Genomic DNA, 25,015 nt, shown 5'->3' with positions numbered 1-25,015 from the left:
TCATAGTTTCCATTTACAACAGAAGACAGATCTATTGAACACAAGTGATGGTGCCAGACTCCATTTCACTATAACTGGATATATGGAGATTTTTGTGAGGCATACAGGCGCTAAATGTCACAGTGATAACGAGGACAGAAGGTTTAGGATGGGGGCTTACAAACTACAAGGGCTCTAATCACATCAGGTATAGACACAATGAACCTTAGGAATGTTGACAATACGACACCAACCATAAGTAGATCTCGGGCATCCAGCATCTGACTCTCTAGGTGGTGGCAGCTCTAACAACTATTGTGCCCTAATAACACTATCATTTATCAAGAATGGCACTTCATAAGCCAGACATTAACCTCTAGATTAAGGGACGTCAAATATATTTTAAGGACCTTAAAGGGGTATTCCCATCTCCAGGATCCTATCCCAATATGCAGCAGGTGTAATAATAATAATATTAGCAAATACCTACAATAAGAAATGTAGTATAGTTTTTTTTTATTCACTATGTCTTTTTCTTCATGTGCAGGCATTGCAGGACCTTGGGTATCCATGGTTACACCTACTACTATTAGCAAAGCAATCCAAAAACAGTGACGTTTCGGTCGAAAGGACCTTCTTCAGACAGATTGCATATGGTACACTGTGGGGAATAGGGGTTCAATGCCCATAGGATTGCGCAAATCATATGGTCATTGAACCCCTATTCCTTACAGCGCTGTTACATGCAGTGACCATATGCAATCTGTCTGAAGAAGGTCCTTTCGACTGAAACGTTACAGTTTTGGGATTGCTTTGCTAATATACCTTTTTTTTTTAACATACGAGTCCTATGGATGTTGCACACACCTGTATGACGGCACAGTGCTAGACGTTAGTGGCATCTATACACATACTGCAAATGTGTCAACTCCAGTGAGAGGAAATAAAGATGGTTAGACGCATAATGATAGAATGTATGCAAGAAAAACATTATTTGTTACCGGCGCTACGATGTTATCATGTCTGAAACGTTTGACAGCCAAACATGCTTCATACGTCTCTACCGTGTGTCCTGAAAATACGAAGACAAAGGATTGCTCATCTCAGCCTAAATGCTCTCCCTGTCATGGCAGACGAAGGCACACTTTAAATGATCTTGATGTGATGATAGGCTAGGGACCAACAGTAATGTGCAGCAGGCTAAGGATGTCATCCAAGCGCTCAGTAAACTAATAGATGCTTCAAATGAAAATATGCAGTTTCCCTGTACAGAATGTATCCCATTGAGAAAAACAAAGTATTTTTACCAGCTCCACAATTCTGCCATTCTTGAACTAAAAGCCAGATGTAACAGAGACAATTACACTTTCATGATGAATGTGTCTGATTTGAAGGTACATTTTCTGTATTAATAGAATCGCCGTGTTGGTAACATATGCCTGTCCTTGATGACACAACAGATCTATAAAGGCAGGCAAGGCTATGTCTGCTCCACTGGAGACCTATTAATTCAGAAAATTAAAAGAAAACGCCAGCATCCCAATAATCTCCCATGAAACCAAGTCAGACACATATGGTTATGGCTTTTCTGGACTCGTTTTACTTATTCGGTATGCATCATTTTTCTAAACTCTTGAATTTCTAAGTCAACGGAAGAATAATATGGAAAACTAGGAATCAATCATCTTCTGCACAAGCAATACCACCCATATAGAGATTTTCCAGTGGATTCTTACATCGCAGTGAATACATGCTTTACTGCCTGCTAAGGTCATTTACAATAATGGAACATATGCCTCCTGTGGCTCATATGTCATTTGCAATGACGCATAGACTTGTGGATCACCCTAGATTCTTGTAATCTCTCAACCAGAACCCATCGATGATTTGGGATGTTTTTGGGCATGTCTCATTGTGAACAGTAGGCAAATGCTTTTAGTAGAATACCTGTAAAATCTACTATATTTACAATTTACACAAATTTCCACCAATATATTAATAATAAAAAAGATAAAAAACATGTTTTATTGGATGATAAAGAGAAAATCCATTAATATAAATTTTTGATAAGTTAAAGGAACATTTGAGAAGATGTCATTACCAACTTGGGAAGATCTTTTACGTAACATCTCAACAAGCGTCCTTTCAAATTAATTACCAGGGGAGTAACTATCAGGGGTGCAGGGTTAGCAGTCGTCTCTGGGCCAAGGTAACATTGGAGTATCCAATAGTTTCTCTGCCATATAAAGGCCTCCACACACGTTAGACGAACAATGTACCAAATGGACGATTTTGATCAAGTTGATCATTCACCGTTCATTCTTTAGATGTCAAGAGATCACTTTTTGGATGGCGCACATTCGCAATCGTCCAAAATATCTAACCGGCATGTCTCATTTTTTTGAATGACTATCGTCCATCGCATAATACAGTTGAAACCAGAAGTTTACATACACTATATAAAAAGACACATATGTATGTTTTTCTCAATATCTAACATGAAATCAGAATAAACCTTTCCCGATTTAGGTCAATCAGGTCAATTTTCCGGATGAAAATCGGGCCGATTTTTTTATACTGTCATGTGACCTTATTCTAACATTCATCCCAACGATTAGCGAACATTTTTATCACTATACATCAAAAATGTACATCTTAAACATCTTAAAGATATTAGTATTATGTAATCAGACATGTCTATGGTTCGGTAGTGTAAATTAAGTTTTGTATGAATAACGAACAGTCATTCTTCATTCTATTGTCATTTCATGTGTATGGGATCTTACTTAAGATGCTAGTTTTACACTTCATACATTTTTCGGCCCTAGTTCAGATTCCGAATCGGGAACAAGGTACTTCAGGCTACACCTCAGTAAATAACCATTTGCCTATAGCGTTCTCTTGCAGTTTTATTCACAAATATATCTAAGCAATGCCATAGGGCTTTATAACATTCTGGAAATAAGTGGTGCAGACCACAGGCTGCTTTAATCTGATCTTCTGCCTTATATCTACCCATTAATGAAGATTAGTGATACGATCAATCTGTCTGAGGGGCCAAATCATAAGCAATTTAATCAAGAGTTTGAGTACAGTATTAGGGCTCATGCACATGCAGGGTTGGACTGCCCCACCAGCAAACCGGAGAATCTTCTGGTGGGCCCTGGCTTCTCCTTCAGGAGAGTCCATAGCACAAACCTTGCAGCTGCTATGGGGCTCTTGAGCTGGGAAGAAAGGTGGGCCCTCAAATCCTCTGGTGGGTCCCATGTTCTTCAGTCTGACACATGGCAGAGTCTGGATGGCAGTTTATGAATTTGCATGGCCTCAGTACACCGCTATACAGCCTATGTTGTATGATAATTCCTTTTTCTGTGGGATTTGTAATATATTGGAGGCATGGAGAATTACAGCAGAGACCTTCTGGACCTCTATGGAATAACTATGTACGTCCAAAAGTTGAAAATTAAAGATGAAACGTTCACATTTTACAGATGTGTGGCCACACCGCCCAACTCCTTAAAGGGTATAGTGTATTTGATAGTCAGCCTACCCTAATAAAGTCATGCTTTAGCCGAAACACGTTGTACTTTTTAACTTTTTTGATAAACTGCTTACAATGGATGCCAGTTATTGGTTTACTTTACATCACATCAGTTTGTTATGCATATGATATGTCCAGATCGGAGAGTCATACTTCTAGACATCCTATTTATCCTATTGTTGTAAATTACAACTAAACATACACAACACAATTTTTGTCCTAGCTAATAACAGCATTTTTTTTTTTATTAAGCAAAGTATTCGATATATGTCATCACTGCAGAAATGGAATTAATAATTGGAAAAGGTCTAAGCATAGAGTTACATCAATTATTCATCTGAAAATCTATCAAATAATTTCTTGTATGGTTAATTTATTTCAATTATTTTGCTTTTTAAGGTCAGAAAAAAAAGAAAAAGAAGAGTCATAGTATATATGACTATCCCAATGATCCTGGTGCTCTGCATCTTTCTTTTTATACATACATCATGTAAAGTGGAAAGAGTGATGTAATTCAGTCTCAATAAAGAGAAAGCTAATGCATCTATATTTACTGTAAAGAATTACAGCTCTCTAGCAATGGCTGAGCAGCTGTTACACACTGTCTAGGACATTTATTGGATCCAGTCCTATGTTTTATTAACCCCCTTGTGATGATGCAATCTGTCTAGTATAAAGGATAATATATCATGCAGCTACATAAAATACTCCTACAAAGGTTCGGGAGGGAGGGAGGGAGGGTGGGGGAAAGTATTTTCGTGAAGGAGATTAGACAATTAACCCGCAGCAGAAGAGAAATGGTGAAACAAGTCCTCACAAAGGGCGTGCTTTCAGGATCTTGGAAGACTGCCATGGTGTGTTGCAGTGCTTCAATACTGCTCTGAATGCTCTTCTCCCACCAAAAACAGTGAATTTAGTTGTGACAACTTGAAACGTTTCTCAGACATTCAGGAAATGCAGAAGCATCTAACATACATAGGTTTTATATTGAATGGTAGTACAGTTTCAAACAGCACAGTAAAACTAAGTAAAGCTATATTTAAACTTAAAAGGAAACTATGCTTTCAATAAAGATTTCAGAATAACTTGTTCTATGTGTTTGTACATTATACGACTTTTTCCCTGCATTTCACCAGATTGCTCTCTGAAGTCTCCTCTCCAATCTCTTAATTTGCAATTGACTCTGAGCTGGTAGGAGGAGATAAGCTGCTATGATATCTCAGCACACTCAAGCATGATGGATTTATGCTTCTCCTTCTTCAGCACACAGAGAGAAACAGCAGCACAATGTAGGAAATTATACAGGAGTACATAGCTGTGTAAATGTGAGTCCAGCTGTGGGGTGAGGTAATACACTTGATGAAAAGCTCAGCTTGATCTTTCTGTGTCTCTCTGCTTGTCTTCTCACTCTGGTTCTCACTCCTCCTCCCCTCTGCTCTTAATAGAGTATAATATGAAGGGAGTATAATTGTTAGAACCCTCCTGTTAGTTTTTGCTATCTTGCGTTTTGCGGTCACGTGACCAGCTGCCTATTTATTCCAGCTCCGCCCTTCTGGCTTTGCTGGACTTCAGTGTTTTTTGCCTGTCTCTCTAGCCAGGTGCTTCGGTGCCTATCTCTGTCTAGTTTGCTTGGTCCTCTGGGACCTCTAGTACTTTTTGTCAGTTTGTCTTTTTGCTCTGCAACAACTTCTGTTAGGAGGTGTCCCATTTTTGTCCCAGTCCTTAGTTCTTTTAGGGACCCCTCCCTTTATTCTATAGGTCTCCATTCAGACTAGCCGAGGACGAAGGCGGGTCTGTTCACAAGGAACAGGCTACCCGCTACATCGTAGGGATTCAGCTTAGTCTTACTGCAGAGACAGCTTTTCCCATTCTTTCCTTAGTTTATGTTGCAGATCATAACAGTAAGTCCAGCCCAAAAAAATAAAAAAACTAAAAGGAAAGAAATTCGAGGATCAATATGGTTTCCGTCCAGGAGTTGGCTCAACGCCTGCAGGGATGGTCTCTGAAGGTGGCCGAGCTTCAGCAACACGTGAGTAGCTGTCCTGGAGCGCATTTTGTGGAACCGAAGGTAGGACTGCCTGATATTTTTTATGGTAAACAGCAAGATTTTTTTTCCTTTAAAAATGCTTGCTTGTTATATTTTCGTTTGAGACCGAGGTCCTCTGGGAATGAATCACAGCGCATTGGTTTTATTATGTCACTTTTGCGCAAAGAACCACAGGGGTGGGCCTTTTCTCTCCAACCTAATGATCCGTGTTTAAGTTCTGTTGAGGAATTTTTTTCTGCTATGGGGCTATTATATGACGATCCTGATCGAATCTCATCTGCTGAATCAGAACTTAGACGTTTGAATCAGGTGTCAGATGATGTTGAAATTTATTGAACACACTTCAGGAGATTGGCTTCAGAAGTTAAGTGGAATGATTCGGCGCTGAAAAGTTTATTTCTTGCTGGTCTGAGTGAAAGGGTTAAGGATTTGATAACTGCATTCCCTGCACCTGAGACTCCGCAGGAAGCTATGTAGTTAGCTGTTCGTGTGGACAGGAGAATAAGGTCCAGGGTCAATGATGTAAAAACTCCTGTAACTTCAGGTCCTAGTTTCCAGAAAATCTGCTCTGACAGCGGAGAACCAATGGAGGTTGGGGCGATGTCACTCCGCTCTCAAGAAAGAGATCGGAGATTCGCCGAAGGTTTGTGTCTTTATTGTGGTAAAGATGATCATTTGATTAAGTATTGTGAGCGTCGTTTAAGTAAAGAAAAAAAAAAGGTCAGTTACGCCCGTATAGCTTGTTTATGCTCAGCAGGAGTGTTCCTTTCTGGGTGTACTACTCTGCAGGGAGATTTGATTGAATTTCAGGTATTTGTGGATTGTGGTTCAACACTTAATGTGATTGATAAGGGGTTTTTGGAAAAACTTAAATTGAAATCCAAACCTTTGTCATCTCCTATTTCTGTGGTTGCAATTGATAACACTCCTTTGAAATGTATTACTCACAAGACTGCTGCATTTCCTCTCACTATCAATGGTGTTCACCAAGACATTTTGGACTTGGTTGTTTTGGATAATTTGCCCTCTCCAGTTGATCTAGGATTGCCTTGGCTAAAACTGTACAGTCCTTTGTTGGACTGGTCTACTAATGTGATTAAGTCTTGGAGTTCGAAGTGCTATGATAAATGTTGTAATGGTCGCATTGTGGCTGTGGAAAAAGGGGAATTACCAGTACCTATTCAAGATTTTTGGAGGGTTTTTTCGGAGGAGGAGTCGCAAGTTTTACCTCCTCATAGGGATTATGATTGCGCCATTGAGTTTGTTCCAGGTGCTACTCTTCCCAAAAGTCGCTTGTTTAATCTTACTATCCCTGAAAGAAAGGCCTTGGAGGAGTACATAGAGACTAGTCTGGCTGCTGGTCACATTAGACCTTCTAAGTCGCCTGTGGCAGTCGGATTCTTCTTTTGTTAAAGAAAAGGACGGCGGTTTACGTCTATGTCTGGATTTTCGTGAAATTAATAAGATTACCGTACGCAATTCCTACCCATTGGTGGTTCTCAAAAATTGATCTCCGAGGGGCATACAATTTGTTACGTGTGAAGGAGGGTGATGAATGGAAAACTGCTTTTAACACTCCGGTAGGTCATTTTGAGAATCTGGTGATGCCCTTCGGTCTTACCAATGCACCTGCATTTTTTCAGAACCTTATTAATGACATCCTGAGACCTTTGATTGGTAAGAATGTGGTTGTGTATTTGGATGACATTTTGATTTATTCACCCGATTTAGAGTCCCATTGGCAGAGTGTACGTGAAGTTTTGCAGTTATTGAGTGATAATTCACTCTTTGCTAAGCTGGAGAAAGGTGAGTTCGCTGTGCGGAAAATTAGCTTTTTGGGCTACATTGTCTCCAGCGAGGGCTTTGAGACGGATCCTGTGAAGGTTCAGGCTGTGCAGTAATGGCCTAGGCCTATTGGTTTGAAATCTATACAGAGGTTTTTGGGTTTTGCCAATTATTACAGGAAATTCATTAAGAATTTTTCTGTAATTGTTAAACCTCTAACCGATCTCACCAGGAAAGGTGCGAATACGACCCAGTGGACTACTGAAGCCATTGAAGCGTTTGAGAATCTCAAAGAGAGGTTCAGTTCTGCCCCTATCCTTATACAGCCTGATGAGACCAAACCTTTTTTGGTCGAGGTCGATGCTTCATCGGTGGGGGTCGGAGCAGTTTTGTCTCAGGAGAACAATGGTGGAGTACATCCTTGTGCCTTCTGTTTGAAAAAAAATTTCGGAGACCGAACTGAATTATGATGTTGGAAATCGGGAGTTGCTGGCTATTAAACTTGCGTTTGAACACTGGCGTCATTTTTTGGAAGGCGCTAGATTTCCTTTTCAGGTTTTCACAGATCATAAGAATTTGATCTATCTTGATGCTGCCAAGCGCTTGAATGCCCGTCAAACTAGGTGGGCACTTTTTTTTTTCTCGGTTTCATTTTTCTGTTACCTATATCCCTGGTACTAAGAATGTTAAAGCCGATTCTTTATCTCGCAGCTTCTCTCCTACGGTCGGTACCGAGAAGGAGGAGAGCATTTTGCAGAAAGGAGTTGTGGTGGCGGCATTGGACTCCGATTTGGAGAATGGGATTCTGAATGCTCAAGATTATGCTCCATCTAACACTCCCCATGGGAGGTTGTTCGTGCCTAGAGCCTTTAGGAGAGATTTGTTTGTGGAGTGTCATGAGTCTCGGTTGGCAGGTCATCCAGGAGTTTCGGAGACTAAGAGACTTATCAGTCGCAGTTTTTGGTGGCCTGGATGGCAGAAAGAAGTCATCAGGTGGGTGCTTCAATGTACTGTGTGTGCTAGGTCAAAGGCTTCACATACTCCTGCTGCGGGGTTGCTTTGCCCTCTGGAGGTTCCTAGTGCGCCTTGGACGCATCTCTCTATGGATTTTATTACTGATCTTCCTGTGTCTGAGGGTTTAACTGTCATCTGGGTGGTCGTAGACCGTTTTAGTAAGATGTGTCATTTGGTTCCATTCATTAAGTTGCCCTGCGCCAAGACACTCGCTAAGGCGTTTGTTAAGGAGATTGTCAAGCTCCATGGCGTTCCCACGGATATTGTTTCTGATAGAGGACCTCAGTTTGTGGCTCACTTTTGGCGTGCTTTTTGTGACAGGTTGGGAGTTCATTTGTCATTTTCGTCTGGTTATCATCCTGAGTCTAATGGACAGACTGAAAGAAAGAACCAGGATGTTGAACAGTTTTTGCGTTGTTTTGTGGCGGACAATCAAGAGGGGTGGTCTGAGTTTCTGCCTCTCGCAGAATTTTCTCTTAACAATCATACATCCTCCTCTGCTGGGTGTTCTCTTTTTTTTTGTTGCACTGGGAGACATCCGTCTTTTGGTTCGTTCTCCAAATTGGGGTCGGTGGTGCCGGAGGAGGAGAATTTTTCCGGTGATTTGGAGAAAGTTTGGACTAATGTACGTTGTAACCTGCAAGAGGCTAACAAGAAGTCCAAGAGGTATTTTGACAGGAAACGTAAGGAGGTTTTGTTTACTGTGGATGACATGGTTTGGTTGTCTTCGAAGAACTTGCGGGTCCATTTAAAGTGCTTCAGGTTCTTAACCCGTCTGCGGTTAGGTTGGATGTCCCTACTTCCTGGAAGATTAATCCTGTGTTTCATGTTTCCTTGTTGAAAAAGGCTGATGTTTCTAATAGGGACGCCACTGTCACAGTTCCTCCTGTGGTGGAAGACGGCGAATATGAAATTTCTCGCATTTTGAATTCAAGATGGCATAGAGGGATATTACAGTATCTTGTCTCCTGGAAGGGTTTCGGTCCCGAAGACAACTCCTGGGTAAGGACGGATGATGTCTCTTCTCCTAGGCTTGTTAAAGCTTTCCACAGGAGGTTTCCTGATAGGCCTGGGCCTGGAGGATCCGGAGGATCCTCATAGAAGAGGGGGTACTGTTAGAACCCTCCTGTTAGTTTTTGCTATCTTGTGTTTTGCGGTCACGTGACCAGCTGCCTATATATTCCAGCTCCGCCCTTCTGGCTTTGCTGGACTTCAGTGTTTTTTGCCTGTCTCTCTAGCCAGGTGCTTCGGTGCCTATCTCTGTCTAGCTTGCTTGGTCCTCTGGGACCTCTAGTACTTTTTGTCAGTTTGTCTTTTTGCTCTGCATCTACTTCTGTTAGGAGGTGTCCCATTTTTGTCCCAGTTCTTAGCTCTTTTAGGGACCCCTCCCTTTATTCTATAGGTCTCCGTTCAGACTAGCCGAGGACGAAGGCTTAGTCTTACGGTAGGGACAGCTTTTCCCATTCTTTCTTTAGTTTATGTTGCAAATCATAACAATAATAGGTGGAGTAACCTGACACTTCACTGTGTGAGCAGTCCGTCTTTTCATCAGCAAAATGGAATTGTGCTGTTTTTCCAGTTTAAATGAAAAGTTCAGGAGGCAGGGGATGGTAGAAGTGGCTCAAAAGTGGAAGAATCAGAATTCTCAGGTAAGAGATATCACAATGTTTCTTATATTTACAGTAAATGTATTATTAATTTATGCAAAGTTTGTTGAAAGAACAGTTACCACTTAAAGCTTATTTTTGGGTTTAGCATCTAGCATTTTTTAAAATCAGTTTTGCTGGTGAATGCATTGACTTTACGTAAAATTTATCAAAGAGTCACATAACTTTTGCTTTGATAAAGTTGGCGCATCTTTAAATGGTCACTGTTGTCTCAACAAACTTTGCATAAATCAATAGTACAAGCGACAAGAAACTTTATTATATATCTTAACAGATAAATCTGCTTCCTTCTCCACTTAGGAGCCACTTCTTTCTCTTCTTAACTCACCAGAGTTACCTAAAATAACAGCTATGTTTCAAATATACAACTTCTGTCTAAAACTGATATTTAACTTTTTATGCAACCCTGTCTAAACCCATATTTTCATTGCTAACCATGGGCAGATCACATCCACTTTGTAAAAATGTTGAGGGTGGCATTAAACAGCCAAAAGTCAAAAACCTTTATATAAAAACAGTATGCAACATAATTTACCGCATTTATTTTTACAAAAACTGGTGCAAAAACCCTTGATAAATTCTCCCATTAGTATCAAAAACGTATTTCATGCAATAAAATTAAAATTAATTATGTAAAAATCATACAATGTGATTTTCGGGATTTTTTTTAAGATTCTGTCTCTCCCTACGATAAATTCTTTGTAGGTGGGAAAACTTGCAAAATCGGCAGTGTATCAACTACTTATTTTCCCCACTGTATATCTATGGCTGATAATACAGGTGAATTGCTGTTACATCATACAACTGTTGATATAGGTGGGTTTGGCAGATATTAGTCTAAAGTGTATGGAGGGATTTTAAAAAAGAGGTAGTCCTTTGGAGAGGTTTCATTGTATATTACAACAGTCAAATCGGTCTTTAATGCATCTTCTTTGCTACTTTTTTCAAAACAGCCTATTACAAAGTATTTATGCTCCAAACATAGCTAAAGACATTGACAGTAATTCTAAATCAATTACTAAGAAAAATGTAACTGTAGATGTAATGAAACGCACAATCCAAACACAACATTTGTAAAAAACAAATATCAATAGTGTGCGATTTGAGAAAGCTGTTGCAGCGCGCGTCTGGTGACCTTTACTTAGTGCTGTAATTATGTCTTCCACCAACAACATGGTAGATGTCGAGCCCTAGTTATACCAGCTATGACAAATGCATCTGAAATAGAACAAATTACTTAAATTGCACAATCAATTTATCTCACACGTCTAACATAAGTGACATATGCTTCTCTGGTAATAAACAAGCTCTGCTCACTTATGAGCGCCTTGTATTTAAAGGCTACTGTGCGGACTTAAGCATGAACACCGCTTCAATCAACAATGCGTAAAATGTCATATTACTATTACAGGCAAAAGATATCACTGTCAGGAATCTCAGATTGACGGCTGTTTGGAGCAGACTACAGACTGTTTTCAGGGAGTGTGCAGTATGTTCACAAACCACATGCTGCCATAGTCAAAAGTTTGCGGTCGGATTTACAGTGTGATGGCGGAAAATGTCAAACTTCCTGCATGTCTATCTCCGATTTCAATGATAACATTGATCCAAGCAATGGAACCTTACAGTACTTAGTAGTCTACGTCATGGGATAGTGGTCAATGCTAGACACCAGCAGTTCGGGATGCACAGCCATATACAAACGGGCAAAAAGGAATTGTTTTTGTAACCTATGATGGAAGTGGTCTATCTAAATGTTTTATGAACACAATTCTGTAACCCAACACAGATATATGTTTGAAGGCAGCTCCAGGAGTCTGGTCAATGAGACAAATTAATACAAAAAGGCTGTGGCACTCAGCTAAATATCATGTTCTTTTTGCTCTCTGAGTCAATTTGCATGGAAGTTTTATATAAGTCAGCAGTCCCCAACCTTTCTTACATTGAGAGCCACATTCAACTCTATGATGGTTGTGAGCCACATCCATCGCCGCCCCTCCACCCCCCCCTCCCACAATAGTAACAATCAGAATCCGTCATTACTGGTATGATGATATCCAAAGTTTCCCCACAGAAAGCACACTGACACCTTGTGCCCCTCTCCTTTATATGCAGTATACTTCCATCCAAGGGATCCCATTTTATTCCTGTCTTGTATTCCCATGTCGGGCACTCTCACCACACTATTGCATTTACCTTCAAGCACCCCTCTGACTAACAGCATCGTCTTATATCCAGCTTAAAATATTTATTTTTTCCTTCCCATAACCACTGCCAGTATATGCATACCCGGATCTGCTCTTCTGTGCAAAGCTAGTCACAAAAAGTCACCATCTGAAGACCTTCTCTTCATTGCTGGTTGCTAGACCGGTTGCTAATGCACCAAGCTGGCAGAGAGTTGCAAACCACATATCTTGGGCCCGCGAGCCACATGTGGTTCCCGAGCGACGGGTTGGGGATCCCTGATTTAAGTTAAAGCACCATTCCAGCGTTTATTTTTATTCCAATGGTGCTTCTAATCTAAGGCCCCTGCACATAGTCTTATACTTACCCACTGTCATCTTCATCTTCTATTGCCACCGCTTCGGTCAGTCTCCAGCAATCTGTGATCTGTCAGATCGCTGCAGTGTTTGCTGGAGCGAGCAGGAGGTCACTTTTCAATGCAAGTCTATAAGGGCCTTGTTCTGGCTCTTATAGACTTGAATTGATAGCTTATGATCGTTACCTCCGACTTCAGGCTAGTCAGAAGTAGTCATCACAAAATGGAACTGCAGGGCTGGAGAGGCGCCAATAGAAGGTGAAGACGGCAGCAGGTAAGTATAAGACTATGGTCAGGGAAGTTAGATTAGAAGCATAACTCCAGGGCTGAAATTTAAAAAAATGCTGGAGTGGTGCTATAATTATTTTTTATTTTTTATATGAGATAAAGAAGCAAGCCACTTGGAAAAGCAACATGGGATCCTCATTTATCAACTACCCATGTGTTTGATTGCTTGGGACTCCACTAATAACTACAACTATGGTCTTGAGTTCACTACTTCTCCTTACTGCATGAAATCTATGAGCAGGAGCTTGAATGGAGAAGTGATCAAGCATGCATCTTGCTTCTCTATTCAAAGTCAATAACACTGACATACAGAGGCTTGCAAAACTATTCACACCCTTGGTTTTTTACCTGTTTTGCTACATTAAAACCTGTGTTTAAATATTTTTGTAATCCGATTAGTGTGTGATGCATCAGCACTAAATAGTTTAAGTTGGTGAAGCGAATTGAGAAAAATATAGGCATAAATTACATTTATGGGATCAAATAACTAAAAATTGTTATGTGCATATGTATTCACCCCCCTAAAGCTAGTACTTTGTAGAGCCTCCATTTGCAGCAATTCTGGTGAACACCAATCTTTAAGTCTGACCACAGATTCTCAATTGGATTATGGTCTGGGCTTTGACTAGGCCACTCCAAAACATTTACACGTTTCCCCTTAAAATACTCGAGTGTTGCTTTAGCAGTATGCTTTGGGTCATGGTCTTGTTGGAAGGTGAACCTCCGTTCCAGTCTCAAATCCAGACTAAAACAGGTTTTGCTCAAGAATATCCCTGTATATCGCACCATCCATCTTCCCCTGTTTCAGGTCATTTTCCCTGACCCTGCTGCCGAAAAAGATACCCACAGCATGATGCTGCCACCACCATGTTCTTGGTGTGATGAGCTTTGTTTGTTTGGCGCCAGATATAGTGTTTACCTTGGTGGCCAAAAAGTTAAATGTTGGTCTCATCTCACCACAGCACCTTCCTCCATACATTTGGGGAGTCTCCCACATGTCTTTTGGCAAACTCAAAATGAGCCTTACAATTTTTGTGTGTAAGTAAAGGCTTTTTTCTGCCCAATCTTCCATAAAGGCCACCTCTATGGAGTGTACGGCTTATTATGGTTGTATGGATAGCTGCTCCAGTCTCTGCTTGAGAACTCTGCAGCTCCTTCAGGGTTACCTTTGGTCTCTGTGCTGCATCTTTGATTAATGCCCTCTTTGCCGAGGCTGAAAGTTTTGGTGGGCGGCCCTCTCTTGGCAGCTTTTTTGTGGTTCCATGCTCTTTCCATTTGATTATAATGGATTTGATGGTGCTCTGTGGGATCATCAGAGATTGGGATATTTTTTTATAACCCAACCCTGACTTGTGCTTCTCAACAACTTTGTCCCTGACATGTTTGGAGATCTCCTTCGTCTTCATGGTGTTTGGTTAGTGGTGCCATCTTGCTTAATGGTGTTGCAGCCTCTGTAGCCTTTCAGAAAAAGTGTGAATATACTGACAAACCATGTGACACTTAGATAGCACACAGGTGAACTTCCTTTCATTAAGAATGTAAATTATGAAGGCAATTGCTAACGTCAACAATTTTTTAGGGGTTTCATCGCAAAGGGGTGAATACATATTAACATGCCAATTTTTAGTTATTTGATCCAATAATTTTAATTTATGCCTATATTTTTCTCACTTCACCAACTTAAGACTATTTAGTGCTGATTGATACATCACACACAAATCGGATTGCAAAATTATTTAAACACAGGTTGTAATGTAACAAAATAGGTAAAAAGTCAAGGGAGTGAATACTTTTGCAAGCCACTGTACAGAGATGAGCAAATACATTCAAGTGAAACTGAATGCAACTCAATTTGCCAACATTAAATTTTTTTCTAATTCACTTTGGGATAGATTCAGCAAAATGGCAATCATTAAGAGTTTACAAAAATACTTATACTCATCTTACCACTCACCTCTCTGGCCCCTCAGCTCTGCACTGTACCTTGTTTCGTCCTCAGCACACTTTGTTATCCCTTTATCCTGGCCCAAAGGGAAGAGGCGCATGGATTCAGCGCTTGGTGGTGATGATAAGAAGATACGTTGAGGGCCGGATGGGGGGACAGTGAAGAGCGGAGGGGCGGAGCGGTAAGGTAAGTATAAGGCTTTTTTATATTTTCTACATATTACATTTCTGATGCTCTGGTGTCTGTAGAAACCCTGGAACATAATGAGGGACGTTCAATTCACAGAGAATAACTGCAGGAAATTTTTGCGCATTTTGGCAAATTCAAATTTTGACAGATCTACTCATCTCTAATGACGTACAAAGCCGAGTACAGTACTACCCCTTAAACACTGAATGACGTCAGGACGCCACGCTCCATTCAAGCTGATGCTCAATGTGGGAGAGGAACATGAGGAAAAACAAGAAGGCCGGGACTCTCCTAGTAATCAATGAGATTTCTAATGAGCAAACATTTGACACCTATCCAGTAAATAGGCAATTAATGTCCATATTTGGAAAACTCATTTAAAGAGAAATAACGTTTTATCTGCTGCAGCTCTGCTAGTCCTCTCAATGATATGTTTCTGCTATACGGCAATTGATATTTACAGCAAAAAGTCAAGTAAGTGACTGTGTAATTAAATCAGTTCCTCTTTAAAAGTATCCATGGGACGCATGAATCAGAATTTGGCTGCATTCTTGCAGCTATGTACATTTTACTATGAGATACTGAGGTGTTTCAGAGAAAACATACTTTGAAAAGCCAGCCGGGGACTATGTGCATGTGTGTGCATGGGGAGAGATGTATCCATCAAACGGATTGAGGCAGGGAGAAATCAGAAGTTATCACCTGTTCACGGGATAGGTGGTAACTTCTAGATCGGTGGGGGTCCCTCAATGCTCATCAGAACTGGATACTTTTATCTTTCTTAGAACGTTGGTCTGCTCACATGACCGCTGCTCCGTTCATTCCCTTTGAGGCTGCCAGGAAAAGCTGGCTTTGGCAGTGTCATAGGGAATAAAAGGAGTAGCAATTGCACATGAACACTGCAGCCCCATTGTAACATCAATAAAATTGTCCCATTCTGGTGATCGGTGGGGGTCTCAGTGGTTAAAGCCCCACCGACCTAGAATTTATACCCCTTGAAGTGATCTGTGGTTGTCCTAAAGCTTAGATTTACAACAATTTTCTGACTATTGTCAAAAAGATGCCAGAAGTTAGAAAAATGTGCCTAAAATGCATATTCCTATTAGGCTGTTAGCCCTAGCTTTTCAGTATCCCTGTAAATTTTTCATTAACAATGTGGATTCATATTTTGCTACAGCTGTATGAGAGGTTCTACAGCATTGATGGGCTGATCATATGGTCATAATGCGATTCATTCCCAGCTCTTGAAAGGCTATTCAGAATGGTTGCCATTAATGAAAAACACAATGCTATTATTATTAATAAATCTACGTGATGTCCTTGACAATCTGAGGGACAAATGTACATACAGTACAGACCAAAAGTTTGGACACACCTTCTCATTTAAAGATTTTTCTGTATTTTCATGACTATGAAAATTGTACATTCACACTGAAGGCATCAAAACTATGAATTATCACATGTGGAATTATATACGTAACAAAAAAGTGTGTAACAACTGAAAATATGTCTTATATTCTAGGTTCTTCAAAGTAGCCACCTTTTACTTTAATGACTGCTTTGCACACTGTTGGCATTCTCTTGAGGAGCTTCAAGAGGTAGTCACCGGAAATGGTCTTCCAACAATCTTGAAGGAGTTCCCAAAGATGCTTAGCACTTGTTGCCCCTTTTGCCTTCACTCTGCGGTCCAGCTCACCCCAAACCATCTTGATTGGGTTCAGATCTGGTGACTGTGGAGGCCAGGTCATCTGGCGTAGCACCCCATCACTCTCCTTCTTGGTCAAATAGCCCTTACGCAGCCTGGAGGTGTGTTTGGGGTCATTGTCCTGTTGAAAAATAAATGATGGTCCAACTAAACGCAAACCGGATGGAATAGCATGCCGCTGCAAGATGCTGTGGTAGCCATGCTGGTTCAGTATGCCTTCAATTTTGAATAAATCCCCAATAGTGTCACCAGCAAAGCACCCCCACACCATCACACCTCCTCCTCCATGCTTCACGGTGGGAACCAGGCATGTAGAGTCCATCCGTTCACCTTTTTTGCGTCGCACAAAGACATGGCGGTTGGAACCAAAGATCTCAAATTTGGACTCATCAGACCAAAGCACAGATTTCCACTGGTCTAATTTCCATTCCTTGTGTTCTTTAACCCAAACTTGTCTCTTCTGCTTGTTGCCTGTCCCTAGCAGTGGTTTCCTAGCAGCTATTTTACCATGAAGGCCTGCTGCACAAAGTCTCCTCTTAACAGTTGTTGAAGAGATGTGTCTGCTGCTAGAACTCTGTGTGGCATTGACCTGGTCTCTAATCTGAGCTGCTGTTAACCTGCGATTTCTGAGGCTGGTGACTCGGATAAACTTATCCTCAGAAGCAGAGGTGACTCTTGGTCTTCCTTTCCTGGGGCGGTCCTCATGTGAGCCAGTTTCTTTGTAGCGCTTGATGGTTCTTGCAAATGCACTTGAGGACACTTTCAAAGTTTGCCCAATTTTTCGGACTGACTGACCTTCATTTCTTAAAGTAATGATGGCCACTCGTTTTTCTTTACTTAGCTGCTTTTTTCTTGCCATAATACAAATTCTAACAGTCTATTCAGTAGGACTATCAGCTGTGTATCCACCTGACTTCTGCACAACACAACTGATGGTCCCAACCCCATTTATAAGGCAAGAAATCCCACTTATTAAACCTGACAGGGCACACCTGTGAAGTGAAAACCATTTCCGGTGACTACCTCTTGAAGCTCATCAAGACATTGCCAAGATTGTGCAAAGCAGTCATCAAAGCAAAAGGTGGCTACTTTGAAGAACCTAGAATATAAGACATATTTTCAGTTGTTCCACACTTTTTTGTTAAGTATATAATTCCACATGTGTTAATTCATTGTTTTGATGCCTTCAGTGTGAATGTACAATTTTTATAGTCATGAAAATACAGAAAAATCTTTAAATGAGAAGGCGTGTCCAAACTTTTGGTCTGTACCGTATGTTGTCAGAAAGGGGTCCCTACATTGTCAGATAATAATCCTGAATGCACACATTCTTCTGTAGCTTGTCAATTATTTTGGAGGTGACACTTTCCCTCCAAAGACTCCTTTGTAAGTGAAGCATTCATATATTCTTCAAATAAATGTTATGTACTACGTCAACAAACCCATTCCAACCGCACACCAATTATAAAACCATTTCATAATTAAAGTGGGTGAATGTCTTGCCAACATGTATTAGCTCAAAGGAAGATATGTCAGCCTTATTTACTGAGGTTTCATCTTATTGAGTCATTCCTTAGAGAAGGTAAGCGATGTCTTGTTCTGAGGTAAAAAGGAAATACTGGAGTTTCCCACTGCAATAATTCATAAGGCAGTACTACAATATTCCAACTGCAAAGCTTTCTAGGCAGCACCCTAATATGTCTGGTGACCAGATAAGTGTGTCCACCTTCATAAAGGAGAATGGTTCGTTGTATGAGGGGGCCTAGTACCAGACTGGGGGTCTTTAGTGTCAAAAAAGGACACAGATTGTGTGACTGAAGTAAATATATATGATGGTCGTGTCTGAATTTTTGGGTGTAATGGCATAACCCACCCAACGGTGTGTAGAGCACTCTTGTATTGTGAACATGACCTTAGAATAGTGAGCTGTTTGATATCCGCATGTGACTAAGATACAATCACTGGGATTCCCAATGTCATGTTTGCTTATAAAGACGGAATAATGGTTTTCCTTGTACAAGTGTAAGTCACTCAATATGCAGATGTGTATTTTCTTTCCTTTCTTCTTAGTTCACTAAATGCCGAGATGAGTGGCATAAAATTACTAGCTTTGAAAAAAAAAACACAATTCCACGGTACTCTGTCAGGAGATAAGTAAATATATGGCCAACAAGTTGCTGCAATGTGAACTGCAGCCTGAAAAGAGTCTTGTTAGCATATCACAAAAACGTATTGAATATGTAGCATGAGAAACTGGAGACCTTAGAGGGTTATTCTCAACATTGATGGGAATCTGTCATCAGGTTTTTGCTACATCATCTGAAAGTAGCCTAATGTATGCAAAGAGACCCTGATTCCAACGATGTGTCACTTAGTTTACTGAATACAGCAGTTGTGACACAATCAGAGATTTTAGATGTAGCAATGCAGCAGAGCTGAGAAAGCTGCGCCCACCCACACCAGGCTCTCTGTGTACATTGTCTATTGACAGTGAGCTGCTTATCACCGGAGGGGGCGGAGTCATACTAGGTCTCATACTCTGCTGTAGCTGTTGTAGTCCAGACAATGATAATCACCAGGTGATTAAACCTTCATTGTAAGTAAACAACCGGACACAGCCTGATAACTGACACATCATTGAAATCTGTGTTTTAACCCCTACCTCATGCTGTCCTCAGATTACATAGCAAAAACCTGATAACAGATTCCCTTTAAACATCATAACCTATCCTGTGGATTGTTGATAAGATGTGGATCAGTGGTGGTCTGAACCGGACCACTGTTCTATCATTCTCCATTGGACTTTGGGAAGTAGAGGAGTACAGCGTTCGGCTATTTCCAGCAGAGAATAAATAGGGTGGTGGTGTGCATGCAAGGGTACCACTCTAATCTGACAAAGCATTTTAGAGCCCTGTTCTTAAAATAGGAGCTGCTCCTTGCAGAAGGACTGCCACAAATCCACAAGGTACCACCTATCCAAAGGATCAGTGTAAACTTCTAATGTTTAGAACAACCCTTTAATGAAATTTGCAGACAGAATGCCAGAAATTGAGCAAGTAAAGCCAGTGCTTTCCATGAATCCGGGATTCATCAAAAATACTGCAATGATCCCTAATCATAACAGGGCAGCCTGGATGAACTGAGGGGCTAGTCATAAGCGATGAGGGCAGAGATTTCTATATGGAAACTTAACTCTTTTTGAATTCATCTTATAATAAAAGCATTTTTAGTGTATCCACCATAAGTATAGACCCAAAATATAGAAAACACAGTCTAGGCTGACCATAGGTAACTCATCGTTTCCCATTTAACCCTTAATTAAACATGGAGCATACTTCTAGCAATTAGTCTGCAGGTCATTAAAAGAGGTGATAATTCTGAAAAATGAGAGGGATTCCATTGTTTACCTTTTGCCTTCTTTACGGAGTCTATTAAACCATGACAGTTGTCAGAAACACCCCAATAGTCAATCTCATAATCTTTATCTCCTTCATATGTTAGCGTGTGCTCAAAAGAATGAAAAAGTGTGGACTAGTCTCGAACAACTGCTGGGCAGCTGTCATGGACGGCACAAAGGAGCAGGCTTTCACGTAAACTCAGTGTGATGTTGTTTAGTCTACGGCAGCGATCTGCAGCCTACAGCGTTCCAGCTGTTGCCCTACAAATCCCGAGACAAGCTGGGAGTTGTAGTTCCACAACAGCTGGCACTCCACTGACTGCATGCTGCGAATTACAATCCATTAGTGGAGTCATATGTGCGGAATCAGTACGGCTCGTATCGACAAGCGTTGCATATGTTGTGTCGCTTTTGTGTTGAGCCGCATCGAGTTCTCTACGGTTTGCAGGAAAGCTTGGCTTTGTAGTGACAAGGGACAAGTGAAATACAATTGCTTAGTATGGGGCGCACATTTCAGCAGTTAGCCCAGCAGAAATATTGAAAAAGTCACGTAATTAGTCGTTTTCACAGGGCGACCTGAAGCCAGTGAGAATCCCACAGCGTTTTTTGCATTCAGTCATAAAAAAAAGCCTGTTCGAAGGCCCTCAAGGTCTGCCAACCCAAAACAAAACTGCTCATTATGGTCAGGACCTCATACAGAACAAAGCGTTAGACTTACTTTCAGCATCAGCATGGAGTAGGAAGCACAGAAGTACCAGCACTGGCCTGGCAAAGTTCATCATCTGACAGCTTGGCACCTGCATGCTTAGGAAGGCTTGATGTCACCAGCTTTCAAAGCCAACGGGTGTCTACCCACGTTAAGTGTTTCAGGGCAGTGTTTTCACAGCCTGAAAAGACAGAAAAAAAATACAAATAAAGCACAGATCAGACTACGATTCTTCTAGCAACCGATGCCCATCATGCAACACACTGTGAAATTATTCCCATTTTTACATTACACTAACTGAAGCACATTACACACTTTGTGTTTTTGCCAGCACACTCGATGCCAAGAAGCAGCTTGGCAGAGCTGGTGATGTATTTCCCCATATTAAAGCAAAGTAAACCTAATCCCAGATGGTTTCCTCCCCTGGTCAGATCATCACCCGAATAATTTATCTTCATAATTAGCTGTCATTTTAGTAACGGTAGCGCCGGGTTAATATATTACACATGTTTTAATACATGAAAATTTAATACATATTTAGAAAGCAGTTATCAGTAAAAGATTTCCGATCTGGATCTACAAGGAGTGGACATACACTACTGTATTTCATCACAAGCCATGACGGACAGATAGGAGGTTGGCCGCGGATTAACACTGGGTGACATCGGCCAGCCATTATGTTTGTTACCTGGCATGAAGGAGAACTAACTCCATACTTATCCCGCTATTCTATGAGGGTTCAAAACAAATTTATATTTATAACGTCTTCAACCATTTTTTCCATTGGCATTGAACATTATCTATGAAGGTTGAAATGTATAGTAATAAAGAAAAAGGGTTAAATCTACAGAACAGAAAAAAATTCTAATCAGAAATTTGGGAAAAAGAGGAACCACAATATATTATGTAAAAAATTCTTGGCAGTCATGGTACACATGTCCAAAAGTAAAATACTTAGTCCCCAATTCATGAAGACTGGTGTTTCATACATTAGTCCAAACGCGGGGTGTACAGGAATAGGATGCGTCAAATTCAATAAGATGCATTTTGCATAAATTTGGCGCATCAGATTAGTGGTGTGCGCCTCCATGCATCCTTGACTGGAGTAACATTTCTGGTGTAAAGAACGGAGCCACTCTGATTGAATTTGTAGCCACACCCCACCCCGCCTCCTCCCCAGCTTCGCTCATTTTGGGAAAAGTTGCAACATTTTTGCACAACTCCATATTGTGCAAAAATGTGAATTTTCAAAGAGCTTTACACTAACTGGCTTAAACCCTTTGATGAATAAGGGCCATAGTGAAGCCATGACTGACTGTATGTATTGCTGTTAGGCTACATCCATTAGGCTTGCATCTGTTTCTGATGGATCCCCATAGATTGGAATGGTCATCCACAAAAATGGATGAGATTAAGATGTACACTGAATTTAACAGAACAGACACATGATAATATGTGACGGATTCATTCAGTGCATCTCATCCCTGCACGCACATCATTAACACTGATGTAGGAAATGTGGTATGTATAGTTTTCAGAAACCCCAATGGAGGACATCCAATGACACACAGTTATCCTCCCAAAGCACTTACTGCACATCTCTTTGGATGTTTGGTACCGGTAAATTCTGTTATGGGGGTGGTGGGGGTTGTCCCTAAACATCAGTTGCTTTGTGAGTCCAGCATTTCAACCATTCATAGATATCTAACAGCTGTCCTAATGTAGAGCGCTTTAGATCCATCTGGGATGTAAATTTGGGATTTTATGTACTTAGCCTTTATATTCCTACCGTTATTTTTCATTATGGTTTGTTATAGCCAGTATGGAAAAGGCAGCTATAAAACACATTGAACATCAAACTAATGTAACTTGACTTAAGTGATGGATGTAGAATCATTTCTCCTATAGTATCACACTTTCAGAATTACCATCCCTCTACTTAATATACAGTATCTACTGTACTTTCCTAAGGTATAGTATTTACTGTATTTGCCTAAGGTATAGTAACGTCATTTTTCCATTTTAATACAGGCGCCAGGAGCTTTATTGTTGATTGGGTGAAATGTGGGGTGTCTGTCCTCATGGTGTGCACTTATATAGTGCTGGGCAGCCCGCCTCATTTAATAGCATGGGGGTCATCAATAGGCTATAAGCAGAAATGTACCTGTGTGACTGGCACTCTATGTAAGCCTCATCTGTGTGCATTTTTAATACTAGGCAGTCACTCCCTTTATGAATTGGTAGGTTTGTGAGTGGTTGCTCCATCAGTATTTTGCACCTGTGCTGCCCCCGCCTTTATCATGGGGGTCTACTGCATCCTGCTAGTGCATTGGTATTCTGACCTGGTGTTGGTAAGGCTGTTATCTTTTTTTATAGTGACGGCTCGCCACTGAAATGTTGAGTAAAAGTCCTGAGGCTACATCTCTACGTTTTGAGTTTCTTCACACTTTAGAGTATTTAAATCAGCCATATATAATATTTTACTGTCGGGGTAAACACCCCACCATTTCTGACTGTACAGCATAAATGAATAAATGATGCCTGCTTATACCCTATTCTGTTATATACCTAGGGCTGGAACCATTCTTCCTTTACGAGTAGCCATAGTCATCGACATCTACTATATCCTTTCTATGAAAGTAGGAGAAGGTTTTCATTTCAGATAAATAACGTGGAGATAGGGACACTTGGGATACGTCATTGTCTACACCAATAAACCCCTAAACATATGGGATTACGAGAGGCGCATGATATTGGGATGCCAATGATTTTTTTGCCCTATAGTAGTTCAAAGCTCTTCAGTATAATCAGTATTCCTATACACGCTGAAAGCTTATGTAATGTAAACTGACAAGATAAAATCAATGTACAGGAAATATTATGCTACTGGGACTCCGAGTCTGCGGTCTTTGAACTCTGTTAAGCCTAAAATTGACTTGAAATATTCTAAACAGATGATACGCACAGTTCTCATAGCTGACACCTGGGTAAATTCCGCACAAGTTATATTTCAGCAGCACATGGACTTCATCTTCTCTTTTGCTTGTCCTTTAATAGTATGTACTGTGCCCCTGACATGAATGAAAGCCACAGAAATCATAGCAGGCCATGCGCTGAGGGCACCAGCTCATTCTTATAATCATAACCATCTTCATGCCAGCATTTCAAATAGCAGCAACATCCATAAGACATCAGTCCTGTCGGACTCAATTTGTGTCTGTGCAAGCGCATCCGAGCCAACTGCTACATAATGACTTTGATGCTATCACAGAGATGGAGATATATAGAATGTGCTCTCGGAGGGAGGAAAGGTTGCTTTGTTTTCTTGTGCTGTTCGACACTAACATGGAAAGGCTGATACATATATATATAAAAGTATTTACAATCACACTTCCAAGATCAAACAGGTCTTAAAAGTCAGGTCAAAATCTTTTTATTTTATTTTATAATATAAATTTATTTATATATACATATAAATGTGTGCTGTATGAACATGTAAATGTATACTGTCTTACATATAAATGTACGCTGTATGTACATATTAATGTATACACATAGAAAAGGGGGCGATCTCTATGTGCCATAGACAATTAGAAGAGCATCTCCCGTGGCAGCCTCTTCCTACTCCGTGCGAATATATATTACATAGCTATTTAGCTGAATTGGTAAACCTTAATGACAAACTGGCATCATTCTAAAGCTGGCCATACTCACACGACAGGTGACAGCCAACGCTCATTCAGCTGTCACTCCCGTCTGCCCCATACTCATGAAAATTCAGATCGGCCGAACATTCGTATGTTTTCAAAGAGGGGAGTGGAGAAAGCTGCTGCAAAATGGCTCTGGCAGCGGCTTATCTCCGGAAGAACAAAAAGATTGCGCACTAAGATACAAACTGTCCGACTCTCATCTCTCCTGTTATCATCCGTCGGGGAAGAGTCAGAAGGCCTCCGTACATTTTAGACTGTAGGATGATCGTGCCAATATTTTCAGATTTAGTCAATTTTAATGTGTGGGGGTCTTAAAGGGCTTGTCTACTTTTAATCTTTGTAGAAAAAAAACAAGCAGCACTGCAATCACAATTTCTGGGTCCACTGTTGAGTCTTCGCCACAGCTCCGGGTGTCTGGCATTGGCTGCTGCGCTGATGTCGACAGTGTGGCAGCCATCATTGAGCTCAGCAGCTTTGCCAGTGCAGACGTAACACCTCTCTCA

The 25,015-nt window shown here is 40.8% G+C and overlaps 1 protein-coding gene across 43 annotated transcripts in view; it reads right to left on the bottom strand.

Annotated features, from left to right (window-relative positions):
• PTPRD (protein tyrosine phosphatase receptor type D) overlaps window positions 1-25,015 on the bottom strand; it is a 2,806,079-nt gene that overhangs the window by 298,955 nt on the left and 2,482,109 nt on the right. For all 43 annotated transcript variants that reach the window (XM_073668359.1, XM_073668367.1, XM_073668350.1 and 40 more), the window contains one exon: window positions 20,815-20,983. In XM_073668359.1, the coding sequence (XP_073524460.1) occupies window positions 20,815-20,899 (85 nt within the window). In that variant the 5' untranslated portion in view covers window positions 20,900-20,983. The remainder of the gene's footprint in view (window positions 1-20,814; window positions 20,984-25,015) is intronic.

Source organism: Phyllobates terribilis, unplaced genomic scaffold (assembly GCF_046119375.1).
Source record: "Phyllobates terribilis strain yellow unplaced genomic scaffold, ASM4611937v1 Scaffold_1__5_contigs__length_1240528914, whole genome shotgun sequence".
In the NCBI taxonomy this organism is placed as follows: domain Eukaryota; kingdom Metazoa; phylum Chordata; class Amphibia; order Anura; family Dendrobatidae; genus Phyllobates; species Phyllobates terribilis.
Note: the sequence above shows the minus strand (reverse complement) of the source record. Positions and strands in the feature narration are given on the sequence as shown.